The following is a 27,969-nucleotide window of genomic DNA, read 5'->3' as shown; positions in this document are numbered from 1 at the left end:
TAATCATTGATGCGGTGCAAAATTGGTTACAGGTGCAACCGAAAAGCTTTCTTTTCCGACGGAATCAAAAAAACTTGTGAAACGTTGGGAAAAGTGAATTGAAGTTTAGGGAAATTATGTAGAAAAATAATACATGTTTCAGTTTTCTATCCTTAGAATAAATGTAACTTTTCTCTAGTCTCTTTAATTTTTAACATCCCCTCGTAAACACTGCTTATCGTGAGACTAACTCGACAAGCTCCTATCGAAGTCTAATCGCAACCATCCTTTCGAACACAAATCGAACAGTTTTGTTCGGCTTGAGTTGTGAGGTATCATGATCAAGCAGAAAGGAGTAACGTCGGGTATACGCTGGCATACTGTGGAAGATTTCAAAATTCGGCGTCAGCTTTACCAAAGGTGCTCCAAGTGACTTTGTCCAACCCAAACAGGACATAAAGTCGCAGTTCTTGGCATGTACGACACATACTATCCTTGAAGATAGAATTAGAAAGTCAACATTAATTACCTGGACGGCGGAAATACACATTTTCCCAAAATCGATGTGTTGGCTTCTTGGTGGTGAAATACAACAGTCTTTCTAGTGAATACCCTTACCATAAGTGGAATTATCACAACTCAAGCAGAAAACAGGCCAATACAGGATAAAGCAATAACGTTGTAAATAAAAGTAAAGCAGAATTTACATGATACACGTAGGATGAAGAAAGTCTAACGTTGCAATTAAAATAAGGGATTCTCGAGAGACCGAATAATTGCTGCTAGCGTAAGACTTATTTCTAATAATTTACAAAGAAAGAATTGATTTAGCTAATCAAAATAAATTACAATGTCGTTTTAAAGCTCGAAAATTGTAACGTAAATAAATTAAATGTCCTGGAAGGGTTGATGGCCAACATCTTGGTTGTAGGAGACTGTAGTTGAGAAACTGGGAATGTTTCTCAACTAGCAAACAAAGCTCATCTTCTCTAGGTCCCGAGGATAGAGATGCAGCAAACCGAACACAGAATTTCTGTGCCCGATTCTCTTCACATATTCAATGAAACATTCGTAATAATCATGTAGATTCATAATCAGAACCAATGCTTCCATCAAATCTTTCAAGGTAAGGTTAGGAGAGTATTTGTTTACGGGTAACTTAATGTTTTACAAGTGTTACACGTTAAAGATAAAGTAGCAAATTGCGTTCTGCTTTCATGATCCATATAGTGCAATGTATAAAGAATGTTTTTATCACATTCTCAATATTTGTTACAGCATACAGAGCTGGCGAGAAAGAAGTACTAAAACCGCTAATTCTAATTTCGAAATTCCGAAAACCTGTTCCGCAAGCTCCAACCCCAACGGTTGAGGGTATACCTGACGCGGAAGAAGATTTGTATCAAGCATGTGTCTTGCTGCAGAAAATCCTCAAAGGAAGAGCTATACAGATTTTGGTATGCATCAATACATTTCTCATAGAATAGAATAGAGTATTTTATTGTCATTAAGCTTTATAAACAATAGACAACTTCCAATTAGTGTATATATATGTATATAGGGCGTCCCGTAAGTTCGTCCGTTTACATAGGCCATCTCGGTAACTATTGAAGATACGAAAAAATGATAAGAGAGCAATGTTATTGGAAAAGTATGTATTTTCAGTCTAGAACGTTGGAATTTTCAGAATTGCACGAACCGTTTGAGCTCTACACTAGTATAGCGCCCAATGGTAAAGAAAAATGCAACGTTGCCACGTCTTTGTTGGACAACAATGAAGGAAAGAGTGTGTAGTTTGAAGTATCCTGGGAGAATAGAAGGAACGGTCACAATGAAGATATGAAGAAAGATGACACACGACATCAATCCAAGGCAGTCGCGTCACCATCAGAAGGGGGCAGGTACGAAAAAGAAATTGAATTGAATTCATTCAAGGCAAACTGGTATTAATGGCCAAGTGATGTCAACGAGAGGAGACAAGAGGACAATTGAATAAAATTGGAAAGGGCGTAAGGTGCCAGAACTCAAAAACCAGAGAAAAGCACCTGCTTCCTTTCTGATGGTGACGCCACTGCCTTGGGTTGACGTCGCGTGTGATCCTTCTTCATATCCTTTATTGTGGCCGTCCCTTTTATTTTCCCTAGTCCAGGATACTTCAAACTACACACCCTTTCCTTCATTGCTGTCCAACAAAGACGTGGCGACGTTATATTTTTCTTTATCATCGGGCGCTATACCAGTGTAGAGCCCAAACGGTTCGTCCAATTTTGAAATTCCATCATTTTAGATTGAAAATACATACTTTCCAATAACATTGCTCTATTATCATTTTTTCGTATCTTCAATAGTTACCGAGATGGCCTATGTAAATGGACTTATGGGACACCCTGTGTATATATATATAATTAATATTAAGAATCGATCGCAATATACAAAATTAGATGATGGTTAATATAATAACCAAAATATAGTAAACTTTAATAATAATAACAATTAAAATAAAATAACATGATACAAATTACAACATAATTTCTGTACGTTCAATGAATTCTTCAGTGGAATAAAATGGCTTAGAAATGAACCAGTTATATAGCTTTTGTTTGTGAGTCTTTAACGACAACTGTTGCATATATGTTGTTAGCTTATTAAAAAAAAGGAAAAAAATCAGACTTACAATTAAATAACTGTTACTTTCTTTATTTAATCTACTAAAGAGGGTATCAATTTTCTTACACCAGCTAATATTATGCGTATATACCTCATCCCTGAGTGTCATATTTGTAATTGTTTTGCTTGATGTAAGGTAACACTTGATGAAACTTAAGATGTAAATTAGTTACTGGCATTAATTACTACAATTAATTAATAAGAAAAATAAGGATAATTAGAGGACAGAATGTATCCAACGAAAAAAGTAAACTTTTAATTGGACACGTGTGCAGCTAAAAAGTGAAAGTGGAAGCCACACAAGTGTTACTTTTTAATGAAGGGGTGGACCCTAATTAAAAGTTGATCTCCGGAGAGTATATATAAGTGATGACCAACTCCCAAGCAGCCAGAAGAAGTGGAAGTCTGATGAAGACACAGTTATTGCGTTGAAACTGTTACGTGATAGTATTTTTTTTTACATATTATCACATAGCCTTGCTCAGTGTGTTATTGTGTATTAGTACAAAATGGAAACAAGGCCTGATAGAATAATTACTGGCATTATCTTAAGTTCCATAAACAACGATTATAGTGTTCTTTATCAAATGCTACATCAATAATCTGACAGCTTTTTTTCTTCTATTTTTAAAATCATCTGTCAGTTGTGTTCTTCTTCTTCCTATTCCTCGCTTTCCTTCCGTCTTTCCTTCTATGGCGGTATGAAGAAGACAATTTCTTTGCAAGACGTGTCCAATCCAGTTGGCTTTCTTACGAAGGATGCTGGCTGAAAGCATCCTCTTCTTTCCTATCAGCTTTAAATATCTCCGTTTGTTACTCTCTTTGTCCATTTTATCTTCTTCATCTTCCACCAATACCACATTTCGAAACTCTCTAAATATTTCTTCTCTTACTTCAGTAATGTCCAAGTCTCTGAACCATAAAGTCCAATATTCCACTTGTCCAATTTCTTCCTTACTCCAATATTAAGCCTGCTAGTTAAGAGTGATTTTTTCTTGTTGAATGCTTCTTTGGCTATGGAAATTCTAGACCTGATCTTTTTAATTTTTTGTCAAATTATACAATGGAAAAATGCAAACTATGAATTTCTGATATATTTATGAGGAGCTGTGTTATTTAGACTTCTTCATAGGCAAAACACTCAGAGGGATTTTGTACCTTCATATTTGACATGTTGTTCCCATTTCAGTTGACTGTTTAAATATATACAGGGAAATTTAACCTCAGCATTTTTTATATTTTTCCATATTATTATAATAATGTAGACTAAAGGCTACTCCTTTTGTTTTGTCTTGATTTAATACATGATCATTTGTTTTAAACAATATTGCTGCTTCCGTTAATGTGTTTTTAGTTTCATTGTACACTTCTTCAAAACTTTTATTCGTATTCAATAGTGCAGTATCTGAATATAGAATAGATATAGTAGACGTATAATGAAGTAAATAAATTATTGTTATTAAAAACAGTAAAGGACTTAAAACAGAACCCTGCTGTACCCCATATTGTACTTCCAAGATATTTGAATGTACTTAAGTTAACGTTTATGTGCCTAATATTTCTGTACATTATCGTAAGCAGTAAGGTGAAGAAGGATGATGTAAACTAATAAGCCTTTCTTAAAACAAAACTGAAAGTTTTCGAAAATAATAAAGAATAACTATCTAATTAAAATAGATATTTTAAAAAGACTGAAATAATAATAATACGAGGCGTGTTTGAAAAGTAACTTCCGATTGGTCACAGTGCGTGAAGTAATGAGGGCAGCGCTACCACCTTTGCACAGATGTGCGCGGTACATCAGTCTCTATCCAGCTGTTGTAGAATGAAGGTTCTCTGACCACTGGTTCCACTTTTGTAACGTCTCAAAATATGTGCTGCAAGAGAAAACCCCGCCAAGTGCGAGGTGCGAGCTGTTATACGTTTTCTTACGGTAAAACAATATTTGGAAACGGCTATTCATCGGGAAATTTGTGCCATGTATGGACCAGGTGTGATGAGTGAAAGAGTTGTTCGTGAATGGGTTCGTTCATTTAAAAGTGGATGAACGAACATTCATGACGAAGAGAGGAGTGGCAGGCCATCAGTGGTCACTAATGAACTCCTTCAGAAAATTCATGGAAAAGTTCGTGAAAATCGAGCTTTCCGATAAATTTCCACAGATTTCCAGGACTGTGTTATATGACGTAGTGACACAGAGGTTAGGCTACAGGAAGTACTGTGGCTCAATGCATAAGCGAGAGATTTTTATGCTGATGAAATTTGTAAGCTAGTGCAGAAATATGGTAAGTGTTTGAATGTTTTTGAAAACTATGTTGAAAAATAGAGTAAAGAAATAGTTTTCAGATGTATATAATAAATTATTCTTATTTACTTTGATGTTTCATTTTTAACCAATCGGAGGTTACTTTCGGAATGGCCCTTGTAATGTAGAAAAGAGAAACAAATGGAACCTTCTTTGATGTAACTAACAATAATCTGATACTAGATGGCGTTAAAGTGAAGTAACTGGATTTTTGTTAGTTTGGTTTACTCTGAGCTAACGTTTCTTTCGAGTTCCAAGGCTATATGTGACTTGCCTAACGTACAACCCTAAATGAATATGCTTCTAATTTTAATTCTTCTCTAATTGAAATTGTTTTCCCTCCACTAGTTTCATTTGTTCTGTCATATAATCTTCAGTTAAATATTCAGTTTCACTGCTTTGAACACAAGACTAATAGTTGTATAGTCTTCACACCCTTTTTAATTCGATTTCTTAGTCTTAAGAAAACATTCATTTAAAGAAAAAAAAAAAGTTTTAAGTTACTATCAGGACCGGCTCCACCATACGTGCGACACGTGCATTTGCACGTGGCGGCAAAATCTGTCATAACTATATTATTTAAAATAAATATATCTTGTTGGAAACAAACTTCATTTTGATGGTAGTTAAATTTACTAAGCTGACCTTCTATTTGAATACTACATTCATAAATCATGTTTAAATCGTATTAGTTTCAGGTCACACGGACAGTTCTGTAAGCAAATGGTCAAACAAACTCCAGCATGAATTGCTTGATTGTTGTCAAATACAAGAACTTACTTCTTGAACAGTAGTGAACACCTGTTCCATTTAGTTAGTTATCGCAGTTTTGATGTGAAAACTAATCTTGTCTTTGTCTCAAACAAGTTCCTTATCATTGAAGGTGGAAACAAGTTTTTTTCTAATTTTTTTTTAAGTAGATGTAGAAAGGAAATGAAAAAATAAAGATAAAAGAACTAGTTGCACTGGAATTGCAAACTGATATATTGAAATTGAAGCTCGATATTGAATTCTATAAAAGAGGATTACCATTTTTCCTTTGCAGGTGTGTTTGCTTTATCTGTCACTAATATATAGATAATTATTTAAAGAAAAAAAAACAGACACAACGAGATTGTATTTGTGGTGATATGCCTTTCTGAGTGCGAGTGCCCTTTCCATCCCCTTGGTTGTTCATGATGGGGTAGCATACTTTAAATAGTGGCTCTTAAGATGTGTTTTTTCTGAAGAAATGGAGGGAGGGGGCAAATGAGTCATTGCACGGAGCGGCAAATTGCCTAGGGCCGCCTCTGATTACTATTGCTTATACAAGTCTTTATCTCTCTTCTCTCGTATGAACTCTAAAGTTTGAGGTATTCAAAAATTAAGATGATAAATATACAGGTTTCCATAATGTCTCGAAAGTTTCAACATCATGCGTGGGAGCCAAAGGGGTACATGCTAAATATATGATTACTTAAGAGTATATAAATAATAATAATAATAATAATAATAATAATAATAATAATAATAATAATAATAATAATAATAATAATAATAATAATAATAATAATAATAATAATAATAATTTCTTATATCTTCTTTTTAGATGTACGAGGGACGAAAGCGATGTCGTGAACTAATAGAAGAATTACGTAGTACTCATGCTTTGCAAGAAGCAGGCAGAAGATTGCGTCATCGTGAGAAACTGGAAGTTTTGCATGTTCAGAGAGATTATTTATCAGAACTTAGAAAGGTTAGTAAATCTGAAACTTATTGCTAATTTACGTGCATTACATAGTGCCTTGAAATATTTTTTTTTTCTTTTGTACTAAAAGAATTTAGATGGTGTATATATTACGATTCTCAAATTAACGCATCGTACTGATTGAAATGTCTCGAGTAGGCCTACTCCAGTGGTGCCCACCCCCTCTTATGTCCATGACGCAACCCCCCCAATTGTCTACCCGTAGGTGTTCTCCCATGAAAAAATCTTCTTTTCGATTAATTTTTACACTCCCTAAAACATATTTATACAGATTTTTACCCCCCCCCCAAATATTTCAATGACGCACTTTGCGTCATAGCCCCCCTTTGTGGGCACCCCTGAGTACTCTTTGTTCTACTCTGAATACGTAAGGGCGCATTTCCACGGAATATTCTCATGACTTTCGATTTTTCCATATTGATTTCCATTCCATATACAGTAGAGCGTCCATTATCCGAACGTCGGTCAACCGAACGACCGCTTAACCGAACTGTGTACTCGCTCGCACCTGTTACTCTCCCACCCTACCGTCCATCATCCCCCTCACTCCCAAACCAAGTTTCCCACAGTAGTCGCCGCACTGAGCCAATGCTGGCGGAACATTGCTTGTAATGAGGCCTTCATAAGGCGCTGCTGACCGGCCAAGCCGCCAGTCGCTGTGTTTCAACAATCAGCACACTTCTTTTTATGAATAAATTTACTGTACAGTACTTCTTTTTGTCAAATAAACATGTACAGTTCGATTATCCGAACAAACCAGTTTTCCGAACACCCATGTCCCCCAATTACTTCGGATAATCGACGCTCTACTGTAGTTTCCCAATGTCAACTATTTTGTCAATCATCTCCTGTAGTCTTTCTTCGGTTCTAGATATAATAGCCATATCATCTGCATACCTGATCTTGTTAATGATCTGCCCTCCAATCTTGGAAATCTCTAATTCCCATTAATGCTTCCTTCATTAAACATTCACTGTAAATGTTGAATAATTGGGTCGATATACTACATCCCGGCCACAGAATAACAACATGTTTTGATGAGACTTTGAGGAGCACTGTGAAAAAGTACTTTCGGAAAATTGTTCGTGCAGTTACATACAAGTAGTCATACACAATACCTTTGATATATAGAGAGTTTATTAATTCGTGTGTCAATTTCATTTGTTCATTGTGCAAAAGTGGTATGAGGTAAAGCCGTGCAATTTGGTGTGACTTTAGACAAAGGACATAAGTTTTGTTTCGCCATAGAAGCATGTCACTTGTACTAAAGATTGAAGAGATATAGGGTCAAAGGTCAAATTTCGATTTTTTCCTTATGGGACTGCAATGGTAAATTTTGAAAGAACCTGAAAAAACGTAAATCGAAGTGATAACAAAGAAAAGGCTGTATGGTATGATTCTATGTCCCAAGGTGACCAAATATGCATCAATCAAGTGTCAAGGTTAGAGGTTACTGTCAGATCAAAGTCACAGGTCATCTTAAGAACCCATTTGAATAGTCCGTACCTCATCATGTCAAATGGGTTCTCAAGGTGACCCGTGACCTTGATCTGACAGTGACCTCTGATCATGACACTTGATTAACGCATATTTGGTCGGCTTGCGACATAGAATCATATCATATAGCTTTTTCTTTGTTATCACTTCGATTTACGTTTTTTCAAGCTCTTTCAGAATTTACCATTGCAATTCCATAAGGAAAAAAAAATAATCGAAATTTGACCTTTGACCCTAGATCTCTTCAATCTTTAGTACAAGTGACATGCTTCTATGGCGAAACAAAACTTATGTCCTTTGTCTAAAGTCACACCAAATTGCACGGCTTTACCTCATACCACTTTTGCACAATGAACAAATGAAATTGACACACCAATTAAGTAACCCTCTGTGTATATATATATATATATATATATATATATATATATATATATATATATATATATATATATATATATATATATATAATTAATTTTAAGGCCTCCACGTTCCCCTCCCTTGGCCGATTTCTCACGGTCTTGTTCATGGCATATGCAACTTGCCTCTGTCTTTTGTTCTCTTTGTTACTTCTTTTATTTTGTTCTTTATCTCTCTTCTCTCGGCTTTTTATCCTCAGCGGGTTGAGATGAGGCTATTTTTTAACCATAGTACAAGCTTTGCTTTTAGTAGACTTAAATCCGATTTAAACTACCTGCTGAGTAAAACAATGCGTTTATTGTAAAAATTATTATTGTGTAACAGTTTCGCCAACTACCCATTTGGCGTGATAATGACTTATGAAGCCAATGGGTACCGTAGTTGGCGAAACTGTTACACAATAATAATTTTTACAATAGACGTATTGCTGTGCTCAGCGAGTAATTTTAATATGATTTAAAGGTCCATAGAAAAAAACTATGGGGCCTATCGTGTTCGGGTCAAGACTTTACTTATGAAGTAATATGTGTCCTATCCAAATATCTATCATAAGGTTTTCAGAATCCTAAGGTACGCAACAATTTTTATGGAGGGAGTTTGGTTACGGGCATATAATTTGAAGTACTCACCAACTATCTCTATAAAAATTGTTGTGGAAGTATCGCAGGATTCTGAAACATGGATATTTGGATAGGACACAAAGCGAAGTCTTGATCCGACTACAGTAGATTCCATAGTATTGGAACTATGAACCTTTAAATTTCATTTTTCCAGGTTTTCGGCACCCTATAACTCCGAAAGGAAGCATTTTTACACCCAGGTTGATTTATACTTTTTGTCTTATGTTGGTGTCCCAACCGCTGTCGGTGTTATTTTGAAACCACTGTATAATAAGTAATACTACAGAAGTGGTGTTCGTGTTACGCTTCATATTTGTAAGAATGAAGCATTACCGGTAATTATATAATACCGGTATGTTCTTTTACAGGTGTTTAAGTAGAATGCAATTATTATTATTGCTCTTTGTCTTACATTAGTACATTTTTTTTTTAACTTGGTGATATGCAGTAAAGTTTTTCCTAAAACCATAAACTATTTAAAGACAAACGAATGAATCGAACCCGGCACTTCCCGGTAGGGTTTAGTTTCTCTTTTATTTCTTTTATAATTTATTAACAGTTTTGTTGACCAATCTTATTTGTAAGTGTGAATACATTATTTCTCGGATTAATTTGGTCTACCGAACCTTGAATAACGAAATGCTTTATCTTCGTAATTCGGTTCGAAGTCCGGGCCACATCGTAGGTAGTATCATACCTGTTACAAAATACCGTCCTTGGGAATAGAGACGTATAGAAACTGAACCCAGGACCATTACAAAATAGCGTCTCCTCACAAGGACAGATGGGAAACAAACCCGTGAAAATTATAAATCAAATTCATTCTGTTACACATTTTCTGGTCCTAAGATTCAATTTTAGTGCTTATTATTTCATTTGTGCTTGCATTTTTTTTGTTTAAGATAGTACCGATAACGATAAGTAATAGAGTATTTACATGTGATGCCCAAAGTTACCGATACGATTCCAGACCAATAAAGGCTTTGTGGTAAACAAACTTTGTGTGAGTGTATTTTCTCGAGCAAATCTCCTCTCCTCTCCCATTTTTTCAATCAATCAAAGTTTCATTATCAGTCATTAGCAGTTATCATCTATTTCTTCTAGCTTAGACAGAGGACATAAAATTTGGATGTTAAACTTAAGGTTTTATTTCATTTCATTTCATTTGTTAAGTGCTGGTAGCAAAGACGCCCGTGTTGTGGTTTCCAAGGGGGGAAGGAGGGCAAGTATAAGTGACGTTTAAAAAATAGTTTCAAATTTTGCTGTAACTAATGTAAAAATTCTATTGGATTTTCGATATTCTGAAATACAATTTCCTCTAGGGGGGAGGGCGAGCGCCCCACCTTGCCCCCCTGAAGGGCGTCCTTGGCTGGCAGTCTGCTAATTTTTCACTTATTGTTTCATCTCATATATAATACACTTCTGACTCAATTCCTCTATTAGTTTCGCCTTTCTTTTTCTTTTTCTGAATATACAGGGTGTTACAAAAATGTCTCACATTATTTTGGCAAGAGATTCTTTACCTCAAAATAAGAAGAAAGTTAATATGGATCTGTGCTCAAAACTGGATAGTTTCGGAGTTATATGATGCCGAAAACGTAAAATAAGTAAACTTTAAAAGTTCATAGCTCCACTATTATGGGACCTATCGTAGTCGGGTCAAGACATCACTGAGGAACTGGTACGTGAACTATCCAAATATCCATGTTTAAGGCTAGTTTTAGACGGAAGCATTTATCGTAGCATTTCTTGTAGCAGATGTGCTGCCAAAAATTTCATATAATATTCTATGGCATCAAAAGTATATGGTGTTTTTAAACGGTAGCATTTTGATAAGCATCTGTCGTGACGTAGCAAACAAATCACTCTTGAAGAGCGCAATTATGACTCCGAAATTAAGCGTGAGGTAGCTAAAGCTATAGTAATTGTAACAACAGTTCTCGACGGTCATATTAAAAAACGAAAATCACAAACAAGTATGTGGACAAACCGCATTCCTACTCCAACTGATTTTTCTTTACTACAATTCAATTTCCCACACAAAACAAAGAGCATGGATATTTGGCACAAAATCTTTCGCTTCTTTTTAACACACCACGGCGCTGCAATCGGACCAGAAATGCTGGGGAAAATGCTACGAAATAGAGCAGGTTCTATCGACAAGAAATGCTATAGGATATGCCATGGCATGGGAAATTCTATAGCATTTGCTACTTTACACGGTAGGATATCGATGATACGATTTTTGCTACGAGAAATGCTTCCGTCTAAAACTAGCCTAAGAATGCTCCAGTACTTGCACATCAATTCTTAGAAAGGTAGGTGAAGAGGGATCAAGTACTCCCAAACAGCCGCTCTAAAAATGAAGTACCGAAGATTCTGCAAAATGGGTATTTAGATAGTTCACATACTAGTTCCTTAGTGATCTCTTGACCCGACTATGATAGGCCCTATAGCAGTCAACTATGGACCCTTAAATTTCATTTTTTCACGTTTTCGGCACCCTATAACTCCGAAACTATCCACTTTTGAGCACAGGTCCATATGAACTTTTTTCTTATTTTGATCTTTAGCAGGGGTGCCCATAAGGGGGGGCTATGACGCAAACTGCGTCATTGAAATATTGGGGGGGTAAAATCTATATAAATATGTTTGAGGGGGTGTAAAAATTAATCGAAAAGATCTTTTTTCATGGAAGAACACCTATGGATAGACAATTGAGGGGGGTGCGTCATGGACATAAGGGGGGTGGGCACCACTGATGTGAGGAATCTGTTTTCAAAAAATTGTGACAAATTTTTGCAACACCCTGTATAATCAAGGATTGAATTCCTATATTGTTTATATAATGACACCCATTGAATTTACATACTAAATTTGTTCTTTTCATAAATTCAATAAACACTGGTTAAAACTAAGTTAAAAGAACTATATGAATAAGTTTCCAACTATGAAAAATAGTTAAGTTCTTGTGCGTATAGAACAAATGAAGTATTAAAATAACATTAGTTGATAATAATAATACTTTATACGTCAGGAGTTAATCTTGAAAAGCGAATTAGAGGATAAAAGGTAAATGTAGTAATATATTTCATTTTGACCCTTGAAACAGGAAGGTCGACTGAAAGACTTGATGAGTAAATTTGAAGGAGAAACCCTGGGACATATGCTCGATTTCTTATCCAAGGAATTGTGGAGATTACAAGATGAACGAAGAATTCACGCGATGGCGCTGTTAGCAGAACGAGAGCGAAATCTGCGAGAAGCGCAGGAAGCCGGCAGAAGGCAAAAGGAATTGCGAAGACGAAGGGAACATGATGAAATATTCAAAAGTGTGAGTTACTATTTATTAATACTGTATTTTTCATTTTATTTATATGAAACAAAACTGGCCAAAGCACCTGCAACTAATTTAAAAAGAAAATACATTTTGCACCTAATTGAAAATTTAAATTTTCTACAGATGGATGTAAAAAAGTGACGGAGAACTTGATTGGCTCTGGGAAGTGTGGGCGTGTTCTCCTTTTACTTTCTGTGGATATTTTGTTATTCTCGGATTGATCTTTCATAACGTGTCTGATAAAGATGATGTTACATGCCGAAACTATTACGCAAGTATTGTTAATATATATTTAGTGCTTTGGTCAGTTTTAGTTAATTAATACTGTGAAATTTTCAAAGCTATAATAAACAAGGTACATATATATATAGTATACGGCAGTGTTTCTCAAAGTGTGGGTCGCGACCCATTGGTGGGTCGTGGACCGGTTTTTTTGGTGGGTCGCGAGTTTTTCCTTTTAATTATGAAAATTTTATTTCATGCAGGAACATATGTAGTAAAGTAAGTACTATTCAGGAAATGAAAATTGGAAGTGTTTGTTAATGAGGTGAAGGGTAAGAAGTTACTCAGAGCCTTGCCCTGTTCTACAGTCAATAGAGATGCTGGGTTTGGATGGAAAGAGAATGGGTGAGCCAAAATCTGTCAAGGGGTAGGATATTGCGTTGGGAATAGTGTTAGCTCTGTGTTATCTTTATATGGTAAAATTAGAAAAATGATTTACAAAATTTAATTGGTTTGAAATGTGTATTTGAACGACAATGTGTATTTGAATAAAAATAGGTGGGCCACAAAATACTTTTTAATATTTAGTGTGGGTTGCGGTAACAAGTTTGAGAACCACTGGTATAGGGTGGCCACAAAATCCCGTTACCACTGAAAATAAGTAACATAAAGAACTAAACATACGTAAATAAGTACACGGAAATAACTGAATGACATGAACAACAATGCTTTCGAGAAGTTTTATTTGAGATAGGAAATATTAAGTGTCCAAAGGATCACTCTGTCGACCGTCATTCTCATAACAAAGGATAATACACTGTCAGGTTCTGTGCGACATTTTGAGGAGCATTTGCAGGTGTAACTTGAGTGAAAGCTTATTTCACAGCATATGTCAGTTCGGCAGTGGTATCGTAATGGTTTTGTGTAACGATGCCCTTTATGAACCCTCCATAGCGCATTATCACAGGTGATGAGGTCTGGGTTTCTCTCATGCACCCAACAACTTGCAATAACACGCTCTTCAATACCGTAACTGGAAGCATCAGCCATCGTTCACACAATCTGAAACAATGGAAAACCTTACATTAGCATTTATTAAGGGATAACGGGACTTACTCCACCGAGAATATTGAACGTACTTCGGACCGAATCTTCATCAACGTTAAGGATCAGAAGAAAGCACAGAAATTAGAAAGAATAAAAGTAAGGGATATCGCATATTATATATAGAATATTCCTAGCAATACAATTATATGTACTCAGGGGCGGATCCAGGACCGACTTCTGGGGGGCGGTAGGTTGTCATACTGCTACTTTTAAGGGCTCCAAAACTTTGGGATGGGTTTTATTTATACATATAAAATAAGAAAGCTTCCTCTTCTAAGGGGGGGTTGTCCCGATCGCCCCCCCCCCTCCTGGATCCGCCTCTGTATGTATTACTGATATATTTACTAAAACTCATCAAGAGGATCCACGGTGGCTCAGTGTTAGAGCGTTCACTTCTTGTGTATGGGGTCCTTGGTTCGATCTCAGCAACAAACACCGTGTGCGGGGGCTCCGTTTCCTCCCATTTTATCCATCACATTCATTCCTCATCATCATTGTCTCATTTAGTCTAGCTGACATAAGCCTGGGACGTAAAATTGGAAGATTTCATTTCATATAAAATACATCAAGATATGTAGTTAACGAAATAATTTTTTTTTATCATTTTCACAGAAAAATATTTCTATTGTAGTTTCTTAGTACTAATTACTAACTGATACAATCGAACAACATATCTATTAACAATGATAATATCTATTAAGAATAATACTAATCCTCATCCGTTAAAAAATGTGACACAAAATCTGCGAACGGTTTCGAGGCGTTCCACACACCTTCCTCAGCGCATCTACAAAAAAGTTGTCGCCACATGTAAAAGACATGATGTACGAATTTATTTGTTTGTCCATCCTGTAAAATAAAAGAATGGGGTAAACTTTTAATTCGGCAGTATAATTCCCGTCTCTTCCTAATTTATTGGTAATGAACAGTTGGTTATTTGGTATATACAAGGAGCATTCAAAAAGTTGGCTATTTGGTATATACGAGGAGCATTCAAAAAGTTCCCGCAATTCTGTTGTATCTCTTTATGGTCACAATATAAGTACACATTTACTTAACCGACTTCAGAGTTGTGACCTTCGGAACACATACATGCTTGTTCCACAGCTCCTGCAATTGGTGGAAACACCGGCGAAAGGCCTCTTTGGTATGTTCCGAAGTTCAGCCTTCGCGCTAGTTTTGATCTCTTCTACGTTGGGAAAGGGAAAATGCCCATTTTTATCTGTGGAAAGAGCCACACATCCGAAGGTGCTAAACTGTGTTTAAGGCTATCAAACTCTCTGAATCAGATTTTCTCCAATTCGCACATGAACTGGATGTTTACGCGTTGCTCAATCTGCGTTGACTGATCATTAAATACTCCTCCGTTCAGCTACATTACTCGTACACTGTCTGGTATAACCTGTTGACACTTGTCAAGTTCATAAGTAGGCCATCTAAGGACTGGACTGTTCAAGATTCATTGTGTTTGCATCGCAAATGCCGAAACTACAACAGCATTCCGGGAAGTTTTTGACTGACTCTCGTATTTCTGCGTAAGATCACAAATAACACAAATTCGATTGACAATCTTGAAGTAGCATTCAATTAACCAGTCGCGGACTGTGAATCACTCAGCAAACTTATGACATTAAAATATACATCAACAGTAAATTTTAAAACTTGAAACATCTACACACATTCAGGAAGTACTTTCCCGGTAGGAGCTCACGTGGTTTGGGTCCCATCTTATGCTGTAGATTTACGTTTCATACAAGGGCGCCGATTTCTCTGTAAATTTGGGCGGGGCATCCAGATGCAAAAGGGATATATGAGGATTTTAAGACAAATTGCATTCAAACTATACAAAATATTGTATATTCATAAATACAATGTCAGGGGGCCTACATGAGCTTTGGGAGGGGGCCTCGGGCACCTTCGGCCCCTCCCCAGGATCGGCGCCCTTGGTTGCATATAGCCTCGATGCTAAACGGGACGCTAAAGTCCAAATCAACTACCAATCAAGAAGTACTGGCTGTGTGATAACATTTGTAAATAAAAACTATAAACCAACTTGTTGCTCTTCTGTACGATTGAACTTTCTCTCTCTATATATATATTTTTTTAAGTACAAATACGTTTTCTTCAGATACGCTGAAGGATGCATTAGAAGCACCTCGACATCATTGTCAGATTTCTTGTATGAGAATTTTGATATATTGTTATAAGATAAATGTTAGAAAGACAAATGCCATGGTGATTGGAACTCATAACGTGCTTCGTGTAGAGTGTTGTACTGTATGGGGCGGAAACATGAATATTACGCAAACGTGATGAAAAACGACTGGAAGATTTCAAAATGTGGGTGTGGAAAAGAATGGAGAGAATTAACTGGATCGAGGGGAAAACGAATGAGAGGGTATTAGAAATTGTGGGGAGAAAAGAACAATTTTAGATATAATTAAGTAGAGGAAGAGAAACTGGTTGGGATAGTGGCTAAAAAAGAACTGTGTCCTGAGGTGGTAGAGGGTATGGTGGCAAGAAAGAAACGGAGGAGGCAAAGGAGATTACAATAAACGAACAATATCAAAACAGAGAGACCGTACGTGAAGACCTAGAGGTTAGCAAAATGCCGTGGAGCATGGAAGCTTCTCAATTGTAACGAGTGCTCTGCCAATAATCGGAAAATACCTGTGATGTTGATGATGATGTTATAAAATACACATGGTAAAACATTCCGTATTACTACAAGTATTTTATTATTATTATTATTATTATTATTATTATTACTCTGTTAGAAATAAAGAACTTTTACTAAAATCCCTTTTTTTTCGAAAAGCTAGCGCAAACCAAACTCTGCTTACGTATAACTGTGTGGAGTCATGTATAAAATAATGTTAGTGTTATGTATCACCAGCTGCAAGAAAATGTTTGAATCATTGAATATGATGACAGTCCCTTCTTTACACATATTTGAACTTCTGATAATTACCTGGGATCATTTAGATAATATTAAAAGAGATGGTGATACTCACAACTACCTTACGCGTGGAAAAGATAACTTATCCACTGTGTATCATAGAATATCAGCATATGGAAAATCACACATCTATATCGGTGTAAAGTTGTACAATAAACTACCTGGGTACATAAAAAAATAGTCACGGAAAGAGTTTCTTTGTGAACTCAGTGCGCAAACTGCTATTAGAAAACACATTTTATACTGTATCTTAGAAGCAAATTTTGAAACTGTCAAAAGTAATTAAATTCCAATTGTAAATACTAGATTTATGTCAGTTCATGTAGTTTTAAATATAGTTAAGGTGGTAAATACAAATATACAGTAATTAAAATAGTAATTAATATATATATATATATATATATATATATATATATATATATATATATATATATATATATATATATATATTGTTATATAGATTGTAGAAGTGGTTTAGCCTATATCTATTTTCACAAGTTGTTGAACACTAGAGCATTGTATTCGTTTTAAATATTGTATCGAAATTATGTACTGACGAGTTCTATACCATTTTGTACAAATGTACATGTAGCATGGTCCAGAGAATGATTAATAAATCTAATCTATGAAATTTCGTGTGTACATTTTTTGTGGAATAAACTTAAATTTTTCTTTAGATTATACAAGTTTTCAATCTTAAGTCACGGTTGTTCTACTGAATTCTCTTCAGTGAGACCGTATTTTAAGTATGACTTTCTTTGTTACAGATGATGAAAGTACACCAATCCACAGTCGATTCATATTTGGAAGATATTGTAATGGAAGCGATGGAACACTCTGCTGAAGACAATGCTCGGGAGCGTGTTAGAGAGCTTGCAAAGAAAATAGACCAAACAGCGCAAGAGCTTCATGACAGGTAAAATTAGGATTAGTTGTTAGTTTTATTTCAGGTAGTCAGTTATGCAGAACTATTGACAAAAGAGGCGTATTAAGTGATAGAATGGGTATTATAGTGAAAAAATACATTTTATAAATTAAAAATAACCATTAATGCGATAAGAAAAATGAAAGATTCCGTATTTTGACTCCTTTCTTTGTTTCTTTTCCATACATAAAAAAACACTTAGCATAACAGCCTATTTGAGGGTCTGAGTCGCTCTAACGCCATCTGTCAGCAACTGGCTGAACTACGTTCAGCCTACCCACGAACACGTGGTCAGCGCGCTGCGTTGCCTGTCACTAACTCGCGCATCGAGAGCTTTCTATAGTGCTGCCAAAATGTCTTGAGCCGTGGCAAAAATGCGAACTAAAGCTCACACCCTCACACACCCACGCGTTGAGCCAATAAGGGTTCAGCTGTTGCTAAGCGAGAGAAAGCGAGTGGAATTCCTTCAGCCGATAGCAGCACTTGCAACGGAAGACTAGGAATCAAGTCAATGTGGTATATCTTTAGACCTAGTGGCTAGGGATGGTATCGAGACGAGACTTTGTACACTCTCGGTCTCGTCTCGGTTGATAAGTAGCGGTCTCGGTCTCGATCTTGTCTCGAGTCAAAAATCACCGTCTCGGTCAACTGATGCTTCTCTCGGCCTCGAGGGCCATGTCTCGGTCCCGTCTCGGGTCTCGTCTCGAAAGTCTCGAAATAAATAGTATGATATTAAAGTGAAAGTATTATTATCATACAGTCTGTCGTTTTCGCTTCTTATTTTTTGCCTTCATTCTTGACTTAGAATTATGATATGGTGTACCTCTTCATAGCTAATTTGCTAGTGCTAATGCTTTCCGTGCGTGTGTTCCAGGTTCAATCATCAGTGGGTATAACATACCTGGGATAAAACCCTAATAGTAACTCATATTTCACTTTCAGTAATAGACTTTGTCTCATATAGCCTCAGTACTGCCTATACAATTAAAATCGATTAAATTAACTCCAGTACTATACAGTAGTTTATTTCCTTCCTTTGAAACAGAGTTGTTCAATACCTCCTAACGGATAACGCAAAGTATTATTATCATACTCATTATCATACTCATGTGTATGATAATATTATTATTATCATACACATAGCAGCAGGAATGTATTTAATCGTACCGAAATTGAAATTTGACAATTTCTCAGTTATTATCCAATACATTCTGCTTTGACTGTCATTTAAAAACAGAATATAACGTTCATTATCTTAACAAATATAGTAAATTATTACTACAATATATTTTGTTTCAAATTGATCAAATGCTTTATTACCGTTTCACATCTCAGTGTTTAATTGACACTTTAAAACATGCACTTCCTTAACCTTGTGGTGGAAGCTACGGCACTCATCTTTGCTATCTGTGGTCTCGGGTTGGATCACCAAACAAGTTAGATTCAAACTCCGACGTTTCGTATAGTTCGCGTCTCACTTTAAGTGCATTCTGTTTCTTATACAAGTTCATAATGTCGTAATGTATTACATAAGCATATATCCAGTGCCGTAACATAGATTAAGGTTATTCTTGAGCTCTCAGCGGTTCATGTGATTTTATTCGAGAAAACTAATCATGCGTTCATTACGTTGAAATTTTATATAAATTGAAAATTATTTGCGAAACATGGGCATACATATTATATAAGTATATAGGTAACTCGAGCTATCTGTATCTATCTTCTCTGTCCCGGCAAAAAAAAAGTGATTCTTAACTTTTTAGTTTTCTTTTGTATTAATTTTCGTAGTTCTGCTGCTGTAATATGAAGAATCAAAAATATATTTTTTTTTTCGCTGTACGAATTTCGTTAAATTTTGGATCCGTTTTTACCCTACCTTATCTAGTAAAAGTTATATATATATATATATTTGCATTAATTGTTATATATATTTGTTATAGAATTGTATTAAAATGGATGGAGTACTCATACAGTCAGGAGGTAGTGCGTTGCTGGACAGAGTTGTATTAAAATGGATGGAGTATCCAGATAGACAGGAGGCAGTGCGTTGTTACACAGAGTTGTATTAATCTGGAGTACTCAGACAATCAGGAGGCAGTACGTTTTTAACAGTTGTATTTCTGGCCTCGGATTGCAAACATGATGCCAGGTACAAAGTGATAGCATTTTATTCAACGTAGTTGCCTTGTAGGTTGGCACTCTTAATACAACGATCTTGAAGCAATTCTATCCCATGATAATAAAACATTTTGTCTTGTGCTCCAAGCCATGCCTCTGTAGCTGCTATGACGTCATTACTGATTCTAAATTCAGCTCCTTTCAAGAGCATCTTAAGTTTTAGGAAAAGACAATAGTCTGAGGGGAGAGATCTGGAGAATAGGGTGATGGTCAATGATATCGAATTTCAGTTCATATAATTTGTGCATTGCGATGACTGTTTTGTGGCAAAGAGCGAAGGCGATGCGTTTGGACAGTTTTCCTCGCCTTTTTCTTCAATGCGGTATGCAATTTTTCCAGTAGGTTCACATATCTTTCAGCATTCCATGTAGTGCCTTTTTCCAGATATTCACTCAGTATGACTCCCTCAAAATCCCAAAATATGACACCCATCACTTTTCCAGCGGATTTTTCTCTGCGACATTTTTTCGGCCTTGGTGACCCATTATGCACCCTGCATCTACTGAGGATCCTAATCTCTGGATCATACACATATAATTGCGTTTCATGAACAGTAACATTTTTTTTTAATAAAGTTGGAACCACTTACTGAAATACGGCGCAGCACAGAGTGTGCACAGTTCCATCTTGTCCGCTTCTGCAGCTGTGAGGAGTTTGGGCAACCACTTCGCCGAGTTTCATACAAGGTTCTTTATGAACGATGTAATGCATACGCTCCACACTGATCCCTAGGGTCTCTGCAATACGTGACAGACAAGATCGCCTTCATGTCGTGCGCCGATCCAGTTTCCATGGCCACCACTGTTTTTGGGTCTTCCACATCTCTCTTCACCTTCAGTACCTCCTGCCCCTCCGGAGATATGCTACACTGTGTTGTATGAAGGACAGTCATTAACCATTGTCTGTATCAATTCATCAAAAATTTCCTTCGCTTCCCTATTCTCTGAGAAGAGGTATTTGATGACTACTGTCTTCTCACATTTGGTAAAAGTCGCATCGTGTTCCGCCATGGTTACTTCAAATCTGCAACAAAAGAGAAGTATTTGAAATACATTTACGACTTTTTTGGACAAAACATTCTCTAAAATATAGTTATTTAACACTATAAATATTTTGAAATGTGATATCATTTACTGTGTTAGGCCGAAACTTATCTAACGCTCTTCGTATTTATTTTCTATTTTCCAGGTCTAAAAATCTAGAGGTGCAAGAATTGATATCAGACATTGTACACAATTTTACAATACCTGAAGTAGAGAAATGGGCTGTACGCAGAAAAATCAGACAGAAACAGGCAAAATACATGAGAACTGCTCATCAGATAATTTATGAGGAATTCAAGAGATTTGATCCAGAGAGGGAAGAAGAGCAGATTGAAGTAATACCACAGGAAGATGAGTTACAACAGGTTGAAAAAGTATTAGAAGAAACAGAGGAAATAATGGAAAATGTTAAAGAAGAAGTGAAAAGTGAGCAGACAGAACCTGAAGACGTGGAGGAGGAAGCTGAACAAGTAGAAGAGGAAATTAAGGAATTTGAAGAACAAGAAATAGCAGCATCAGAGATATATGAAGCAGAAGGCGAGAGCGAAGCTTTGGGTGAGGAAGCAGCAGAAGGCGAGAGCGAAGCTTTGGGTGAGGAAGCAGCAGAAGGCGAGAGCGAAGCTTTGGGTGAGGAAGCAGCAGAAGGCGAGAGCGAAGCTCTGACTGAGGAAGCAGCAGAAGGCGAGAGCGAAGCTTTGGCCGAAAAAGAAGCAGATCAATCAGAAGATGCTGTTAAGTCTGGTGTAGATCCCTAACAATACAGAAGAAAGCATATCGAAACTTACGAGGAATGAAGATGACTCTAAATGTGGACCATATATTTATAACTTGTAGCCATTTAAATTCGTACATAATTACATAATAGGATGAACACATGTGACTGAGAATGATAAACGTTTCTCAGAACTTGCAAATTATTTTGCATTATTGGAACAAAATGTAAAAGTTGAAATACCATCTTTGTTAAATTTCGCGCTATTTGATTGGAATAAATAATTACAATAATTATATCCGTTGTTTGACTTATTTCAACAGTTGAACTTCAATTAAAAGAAGGTTGTTCCAGATAAACAATTAAAAAATACATTTTTTGATCAAAAGATCCAATATATTTCAGTCAAAAATTTTCTTGTACGCCTTATATCTGGAGAACTACATATAGTGTAGCCAAGACCAAACTATCACTTAGTATGATGTGCCTATTCCGTACAAAATGCGAAAACTCGATTTATGGGCCATTTAAAAATTTTGTGGCTCCTGATCCAATAACAAATTATTGGCTACGATCACAATCTTTTGATGCATTTTTTTTACCATTCCTAGAATTCTTGGCCAATATCGCAATCTTTTGATCATTTTTTTGATCATTCCAAAAATTCTTTTACTTCATAAATTTTGTGCGCGTTGTCATCCACTACTCTGCCGTTTTAACAAGTAAAAATATCTTTGCAATATAGCAGAACATGAACTGCGGAATATTTTCACCTTGCACCAAATTAATTGAAAACTCTTTCTATGCATAAATGTACCAGAGCAGTCAAAAACTTCCCGGAATGTTGTTGCAGTTTTGGCATTTATGATGTAACCACAATGGATCTTGCAGAGTACAGTCCTTAGTTGTCTTCGTAGGTAATTATGAATTTGACAAATATGAACTTGAGAGTACTGACAAGTATGACAATAAGGCCAGGTCATACAGGGCCGGCCAAACCGATTGCTCCCAATCGGGATATGCGCCTAAGGAGGCCCCGCGCTAATGCCGTCTACTCTACTCTTCAGTTTAATCTACCCTTCGGTGCCGTTTTAATAGCATATTAGATCCCAGTGCAAACAAGTGTGTTGTGGTCCCTATGAGTGAATTTTGCTCCTAATACATGTAATTAATACATGCCATTCTGCTAGCAGGGCCTCCGGCTAAGTGACTGTGGTACCGCGTTAAGATGGCTCTGCTACTCTTGGTTGTCAAGTACACACAACATATTGCGATACAGGTACATCCATGAACTCCACAAGGGAGAGTATTGTCTCTCACTGACAACTAAATGAATAGTTTGTATTAAGTTTTCGGGCATAAGAAAACATTTTCTGAATTTAATGCTGTAGTAGTTTCTTTATTTTTTACCTTTACAACTTCTTCAGGGAGTATTCTGCACATCCTCAACGCCCCTAGCACTCCCCCAAATTTCCTTACATACAGTCCTGGGTGTAAAAGTATTGTTTTCTTTGAGTTTATGTAAACACGTATATCATTATTATGGGTGCACATCCTATTTTATTTTGAACACCCACTAAGTAAAAGTTCCTGGCGTTCTTACTGATTATGTTAAGTGATACCACCGTGAATACCGAGATGGTATCAAATAAATCAACCACAGTGGTACTTCTTTGCATATAATTTCTATTATTATAGATAAATTAAAAATACAAAACCAGAGGGCAAACTTTGCTCTCTCCTGCGAAAAATCCCGTGGATGTAATTTTTTTGAAAATCAAGTCAGGAAAATCGAATGTATACTAGTGCGTACTGAATAGGTGGCGGCTGCTTATGAAAGTTTGTCTTCTAACTCGAATAATCCAATGGAAAATCATCCATCTTCCATGAGTTCCTTAAAATTTGAGATCGTCTCATCACAATTTCATTTTGTCTGCAGTCGATAATGATTTCAAGCTGATTATACCTTTCATAAGTAGCTACGTACGATGTTCTCACTAGCGTGCATTAGGTTTTCCAGACTTGAATTCTTTTCAAAAAGATATAGATGTTAAGAAATCTTTGAACCAATGAATTCATATCAATGTGCATTTCATTATGTCTTATAAATATAAACTTATGGAAACATAGACTTCACTATTGTATTTCTCGCAATAGTAGGGTAAAATAGGGTTGACCCAAAACTAAATACTATTGAAATAATCTTTGGGATATGAGATCAGGTAGCTATGAGTAACCAGTGAATGCTAAAATCTGGAAGTTTGCAAAATTCGAGATATTCCAGATTGAAGTTGTAACTCAAAATTGCGTTTTGAAACAAATGCTGCTATTGAAGTAATACCAGTTAGTACACACAAAAGTAGTTTTATGCATGCAGTGCAATATATACAGATGCTGATCCGAAAAATGGAAACACCTGTAGTTGGCAACACGTCAGATGTATGGGTTGGCAGTGGTGTCGTGGCTCCCGCAGCGCCGGACCGCTGGTGGTGGTGTGTTAGGTCGGTCTCCATACTACGTCAGGCGCAGTGGAACAACAGTGTCCAGTGGCTGCAGCAGACGGAGGTAGTGTAAAATGGGAGACCTCTCAGATTTTCAAAGAGGGCAAATTGTTGGTGCGCGGTTATGTGGAGTGAGTGTGACGGCAGTGGCTACTGTGTTAGGTGTGTCGCGTGGGACAGTGTCGAAGGAGATGACGGACCACACACAGAGCCGTAGCTATAGATTTCGGCGCCCGGGGCGAAGTAGAATTCGGCGCCCCCTACACTCACCAATAATTATATATATATATATATATATATATATATATATATATATATATATATATATATATATATAAGAAAAGCAGTTTTTGTTGTTATGATACGCTGAATTTTTATTAATCTTCTTAAAAAGGTATTGCCATTGCAAAAACCAAAAACGATCATTATGTATCCTTTTTCAAATAAGAGCTGTTTTCAAGAGTCTTATTTTGGGCTTTTTGTTAAACTTGACAAAATTACCTTTGGTTGTCTACAAATTCACTGGGAGAACAGTTATGGAAAGTTACTACTATTTACAACGTTTCATACTATCGATAAGAAATGAAATTTCAATACATTAAAAACTATGTGCTTTTAAATTGTTCGAAATGGGTGACAGTAATAATTGTAAACTTTTTAATTTTATTCTGTATGTGACCACATCAATAGCATTTTAATTTCGATCTTTTAACTGTAAAATATATTTTGTGAAATGTAATGGAAATTCAGAAGGAGCCTTCTTTATGAATTTTTAAATATTGATCGATGGAGCTGAAGAATATGTTCAATGTTTGTACTTAAAATCCAAAATATACTTTGGCTACTAAATGTCTGAAATTATAGTAATTACTTAATTTCTTAATGAATGAAAGTTCCGAATTTAAGGTACCGGTACTTATTATTAATTAACATATTAAAGTACTCTAACACGTACATATATAAAGAATGTGTGTACTTATGTTTTGTATGTATGTAGATAGATAAAAACATCACACAACTAGACACGTATGCTGCCGTCCTAAGCGAAAAGACCTTAGCTCCACATTTTTCGAAAATCGAGATATTGGTATGGGAATGTTCGTAGTACAATTCTGCATCTATCTAAAGTGAAATTGACGTGATTTGACCAATAGGTAGGGGGTAATAACGTCATGAGTGCTTACCTTATGTTCAAAACTGTAACTGAAAGTAAGCAAAAAGACCTTAAGGGGCAATTCATAAGCAAATATATTTAACTGTATTACCACACAAATTTTAGATCGTGAATATATATTTAATAAAGTTTTACTGAAATACAACAAATTTGAACGTACAGCCTAAGCCAAAACACGATTTGCTTATCTATATATATAAAAGAGAACGTACAAATCCTTTGTCCGCTCATCACGCTAATACGGCTGAACCAATTTCTTTTATTTTTGGGGGGTTATTAGGATTTGGACCCTAGATGGTTTTTATCATATCACTTTAATTTTCAATTACCAGTGTCTTGAGATAATTGACCATTCAGGTGTCCATTACGTACAAATCCTTTATTAGTTCATCATAGGTATAAAAATAAACGTATGTATATGCAACCCGCATGACCGTGTCACTCGGCGGGTTAACATAAATGACAGGCGTTATAATGGTTTTTATCATATCACTTGAAAGCGAAAAAGTAAAAATTATCTAAGTAACAAAGTTTATTGCGTTCGGGGGTGACCGCAGCGAAGCGGGGCGGGTTAACATAAATGACAGGCGATATAATGTTAACATTTACTGCAATCTTCTATGGTTTTTATCATATCACTTGAAAGCGAAAAAGTAAAAATTATCTAAGTAACAAAGTTTATTGCGTTCCGGGGTGACCGCAGCGAAGCGGGGTGAACGCTGCTAGTTTTCTCTAAAGTATGTGAAATGGAGTTAAGGCTTTTTCGCTTAGCACGCAGTATGCAGAAAATAATATGTTGGCGATACAAAAAGTTGAAAAATAACCCAAATAAATTCCTCCAAATTGGAAGCATTTGATATGTCAATGGAATTTAAAAATAAATCATTGGTAGTGATAAGTGTCTGAAAAAGTCGAACTTCGTTGTGCTAATTTCTGACCCCTTAAGCCCCTATCCTACAACTGTTTGAAGTTCGAAAATATTATTGTTCCCCTCGTTTACCTTTATTTTTAACATTCCCGCACAAACAGCAGCTTGAATGTGTCTTTTCACTCTTCTCACTTTCATACCTTCATTCTCACCGTCAAACAATGGGGCCAGGCGTGACGTCATATTGTGTGGTGCTCTCGTTGTGTCAACTGAAGATCTCTCAGGCAATTCTTAGCAAAAACTCGAAAAATGAAGTAAAAGATTGACTCGACATAATTTGTTATAATGAAACCTTAATAGTGTACGCATAAGATAGTGTACAGGAAAAGAAGTTATAGCAGTTTACAATGAACTCATGGGACGCGTAAATTTGGTTATCCGCCGAAGCCGGAGAGGCGCTGCTTAGTGACAGAAGATAGGAAATTGACTTTGAATGCAACTATTCCTACATTGCGTGTAGATATTCAGTGGCTGGTAGGGATGCGCACGAGACGAGTCGAGACAGGATTTTCCTGGCAAAATTCGAGTCGAGACACGACTCTTCCAATAGAGAAATATACATTTTTCGAGTCGAGACATCGCTTTTACGGCACTTTTTCGAGTCGAGAAAGCCACAAATCTTGTCTCGTGCGCATCCCTAGTGGCTGGTAAACATGGTGGCACGGTCAACATGTATGTATCATTTTGTATATTTTGAATGTAGATGTGATGTGTACTCAATAATCATATTTGAAATGATGCTAATATTTATCATATCCCTATGATAATCCCCTACTTAATATCATATTTGGAAAATGTTGTGGTACTGAAAGCATATAACTATGGTCAAGCGATAGAATGGCATTTTAGTAGAAAATATGGCATAATATGTCTGTAATTTTTTAATATGTCGTAGCGGAAACATTGTTCTTACTGTATGCAAAGAGAAAACCTGCACATATTTGCACTTTTGAGAAATATAGCGCATGAAAATGTTTAAGGAAAACCGCATTCTGGATGCAATGCTGCTTTTGAATTGAGCTGGAATGAATGTGAGAGCAAGTGTTAGGTTATTAGACGTGTGATCCCCATGCACGCAGTGACAAAGTTGAATATAGGTCGATTCTGGAATTTTGAACCCAGATCTCGTTGGGGGCTTCGCCCCCAGAACCCATCTTGTTTCTAACATCTAGCCATACTTCTCTGGCATTCACTAACAGAACTAAACTCTAGTCAAACGTATTTGATTAATGGTGGCGACATTTTGAAACACCAATGCTAAACCATCTATGGCCTATAAGGTAGAACCATATTAAAAATGGTGTTGATCAATTCATTATTGTGTTTTTTGTTATGCGTGCACAGAAGTGACATTGCAATCAACTGTAATGAACTTCCGCTTGCTCCAGCTAAGAGTGTTCCGATCAAGCTCTGAAATGAGCTCACGTAATACACGATGCAATATATGAAACAACTTGAACAGGTTACTGATACTTGAAAATCATAATGGGCCTTATTCAGAGTCGTTCTGACGTTTGATTAGTACCATACTCAAGAGTTCGACTAACATATGTTTCCTGCAGTAGTCAGGCTTTTAGTATGACGCTAATCATACGTGAAAACGACTCTGCATAAGGCGGCATATGTTTAATATATCTGATAATATATT

General features: G+C 36.3%; 2 protein-coding genes across 4 annotated transcripts in view; one reads left to right on the top strand and one right to left on the bottom strand.

Moving 5' to 3' along the window:
- Window positions 1-22,014, top strand: part of LOC145660680 (cilia- and flagella-associated protein 91-like) — a 100,489-nt gene extending 78,475 nt beyond the window's left edge. For all 3 annotated transcript variants that reach the window (XM_081726017.1, XM_081726018.1, XM_081726019.1), the window contains exons 10-14: window positions 1,258-1,436; window positions 6,540-6,686; window positions 12,345-12,566; window positions 17,628-17,776; window positions 21,152-22,014. In XM_081726017.1, coding sequence (XP_081582143.1) covers window positions 1,258-1,436; window positions 6,540-6,686; window positions 12,345-12,566; window positions 17,628-17,776; window positions 21,152-21,761 — 1,307 coding nt within the window. In that variant the 3' untranslated portion in view covers window positions 21,762-22,014. The remainder of the gene's footprint in view (window positions 1-1,257; window positions 1,437-6,539; window positions 6,687-12,344; window positions 12,567-17,627; window positions 17,777-21,151) is intronic.
- LOC145660681 (uncharacterized) overlaps window positions 13,334-27,969 on the bottom strand; it is a 33,084-nt gene continuing 18,448 nt past the window's right edge. Inside the window, exons 2-3 of the mRNA XM_081726020.1 lie at window positions 20,553-20,986; window positions 13,334-13,856 (exon numbers count right to left, since the gene is read on the bottom strand). Of these exons, the coding sequence (XP_081582146.1) occupies window positions 13,670-13,856; window positions 20,553-20,674 (309 nt within the window). The 5' untranslated portion in view covers window positions 20,675-20,986 and the 3' untranslated portion in view covers window positions 13,334-13,669. The remainder of the gene's footprint in view (window positions 13,857-20,552; window positions 20,987-27,969) is intronic.

Source organism: Thermobia domestica, chromosome 9 (genome assembly GCF_964235325.1).
Source record: "Thermobia domestica chromosome 9, izTheDome1.hap1.1, whole genome shotgun sequence".
In the NCBI taxonomy this organism is placed as follows: domain Eukaryota; kingdom Metazoa; phylum Arthropoda; class Insecta; order Zygentoma; family Lepismatidae; genus Thermobia; species Thermobia domestica.
This window is presented reverse-complemented; position numbering and strand designations above follow the sequence as displayed.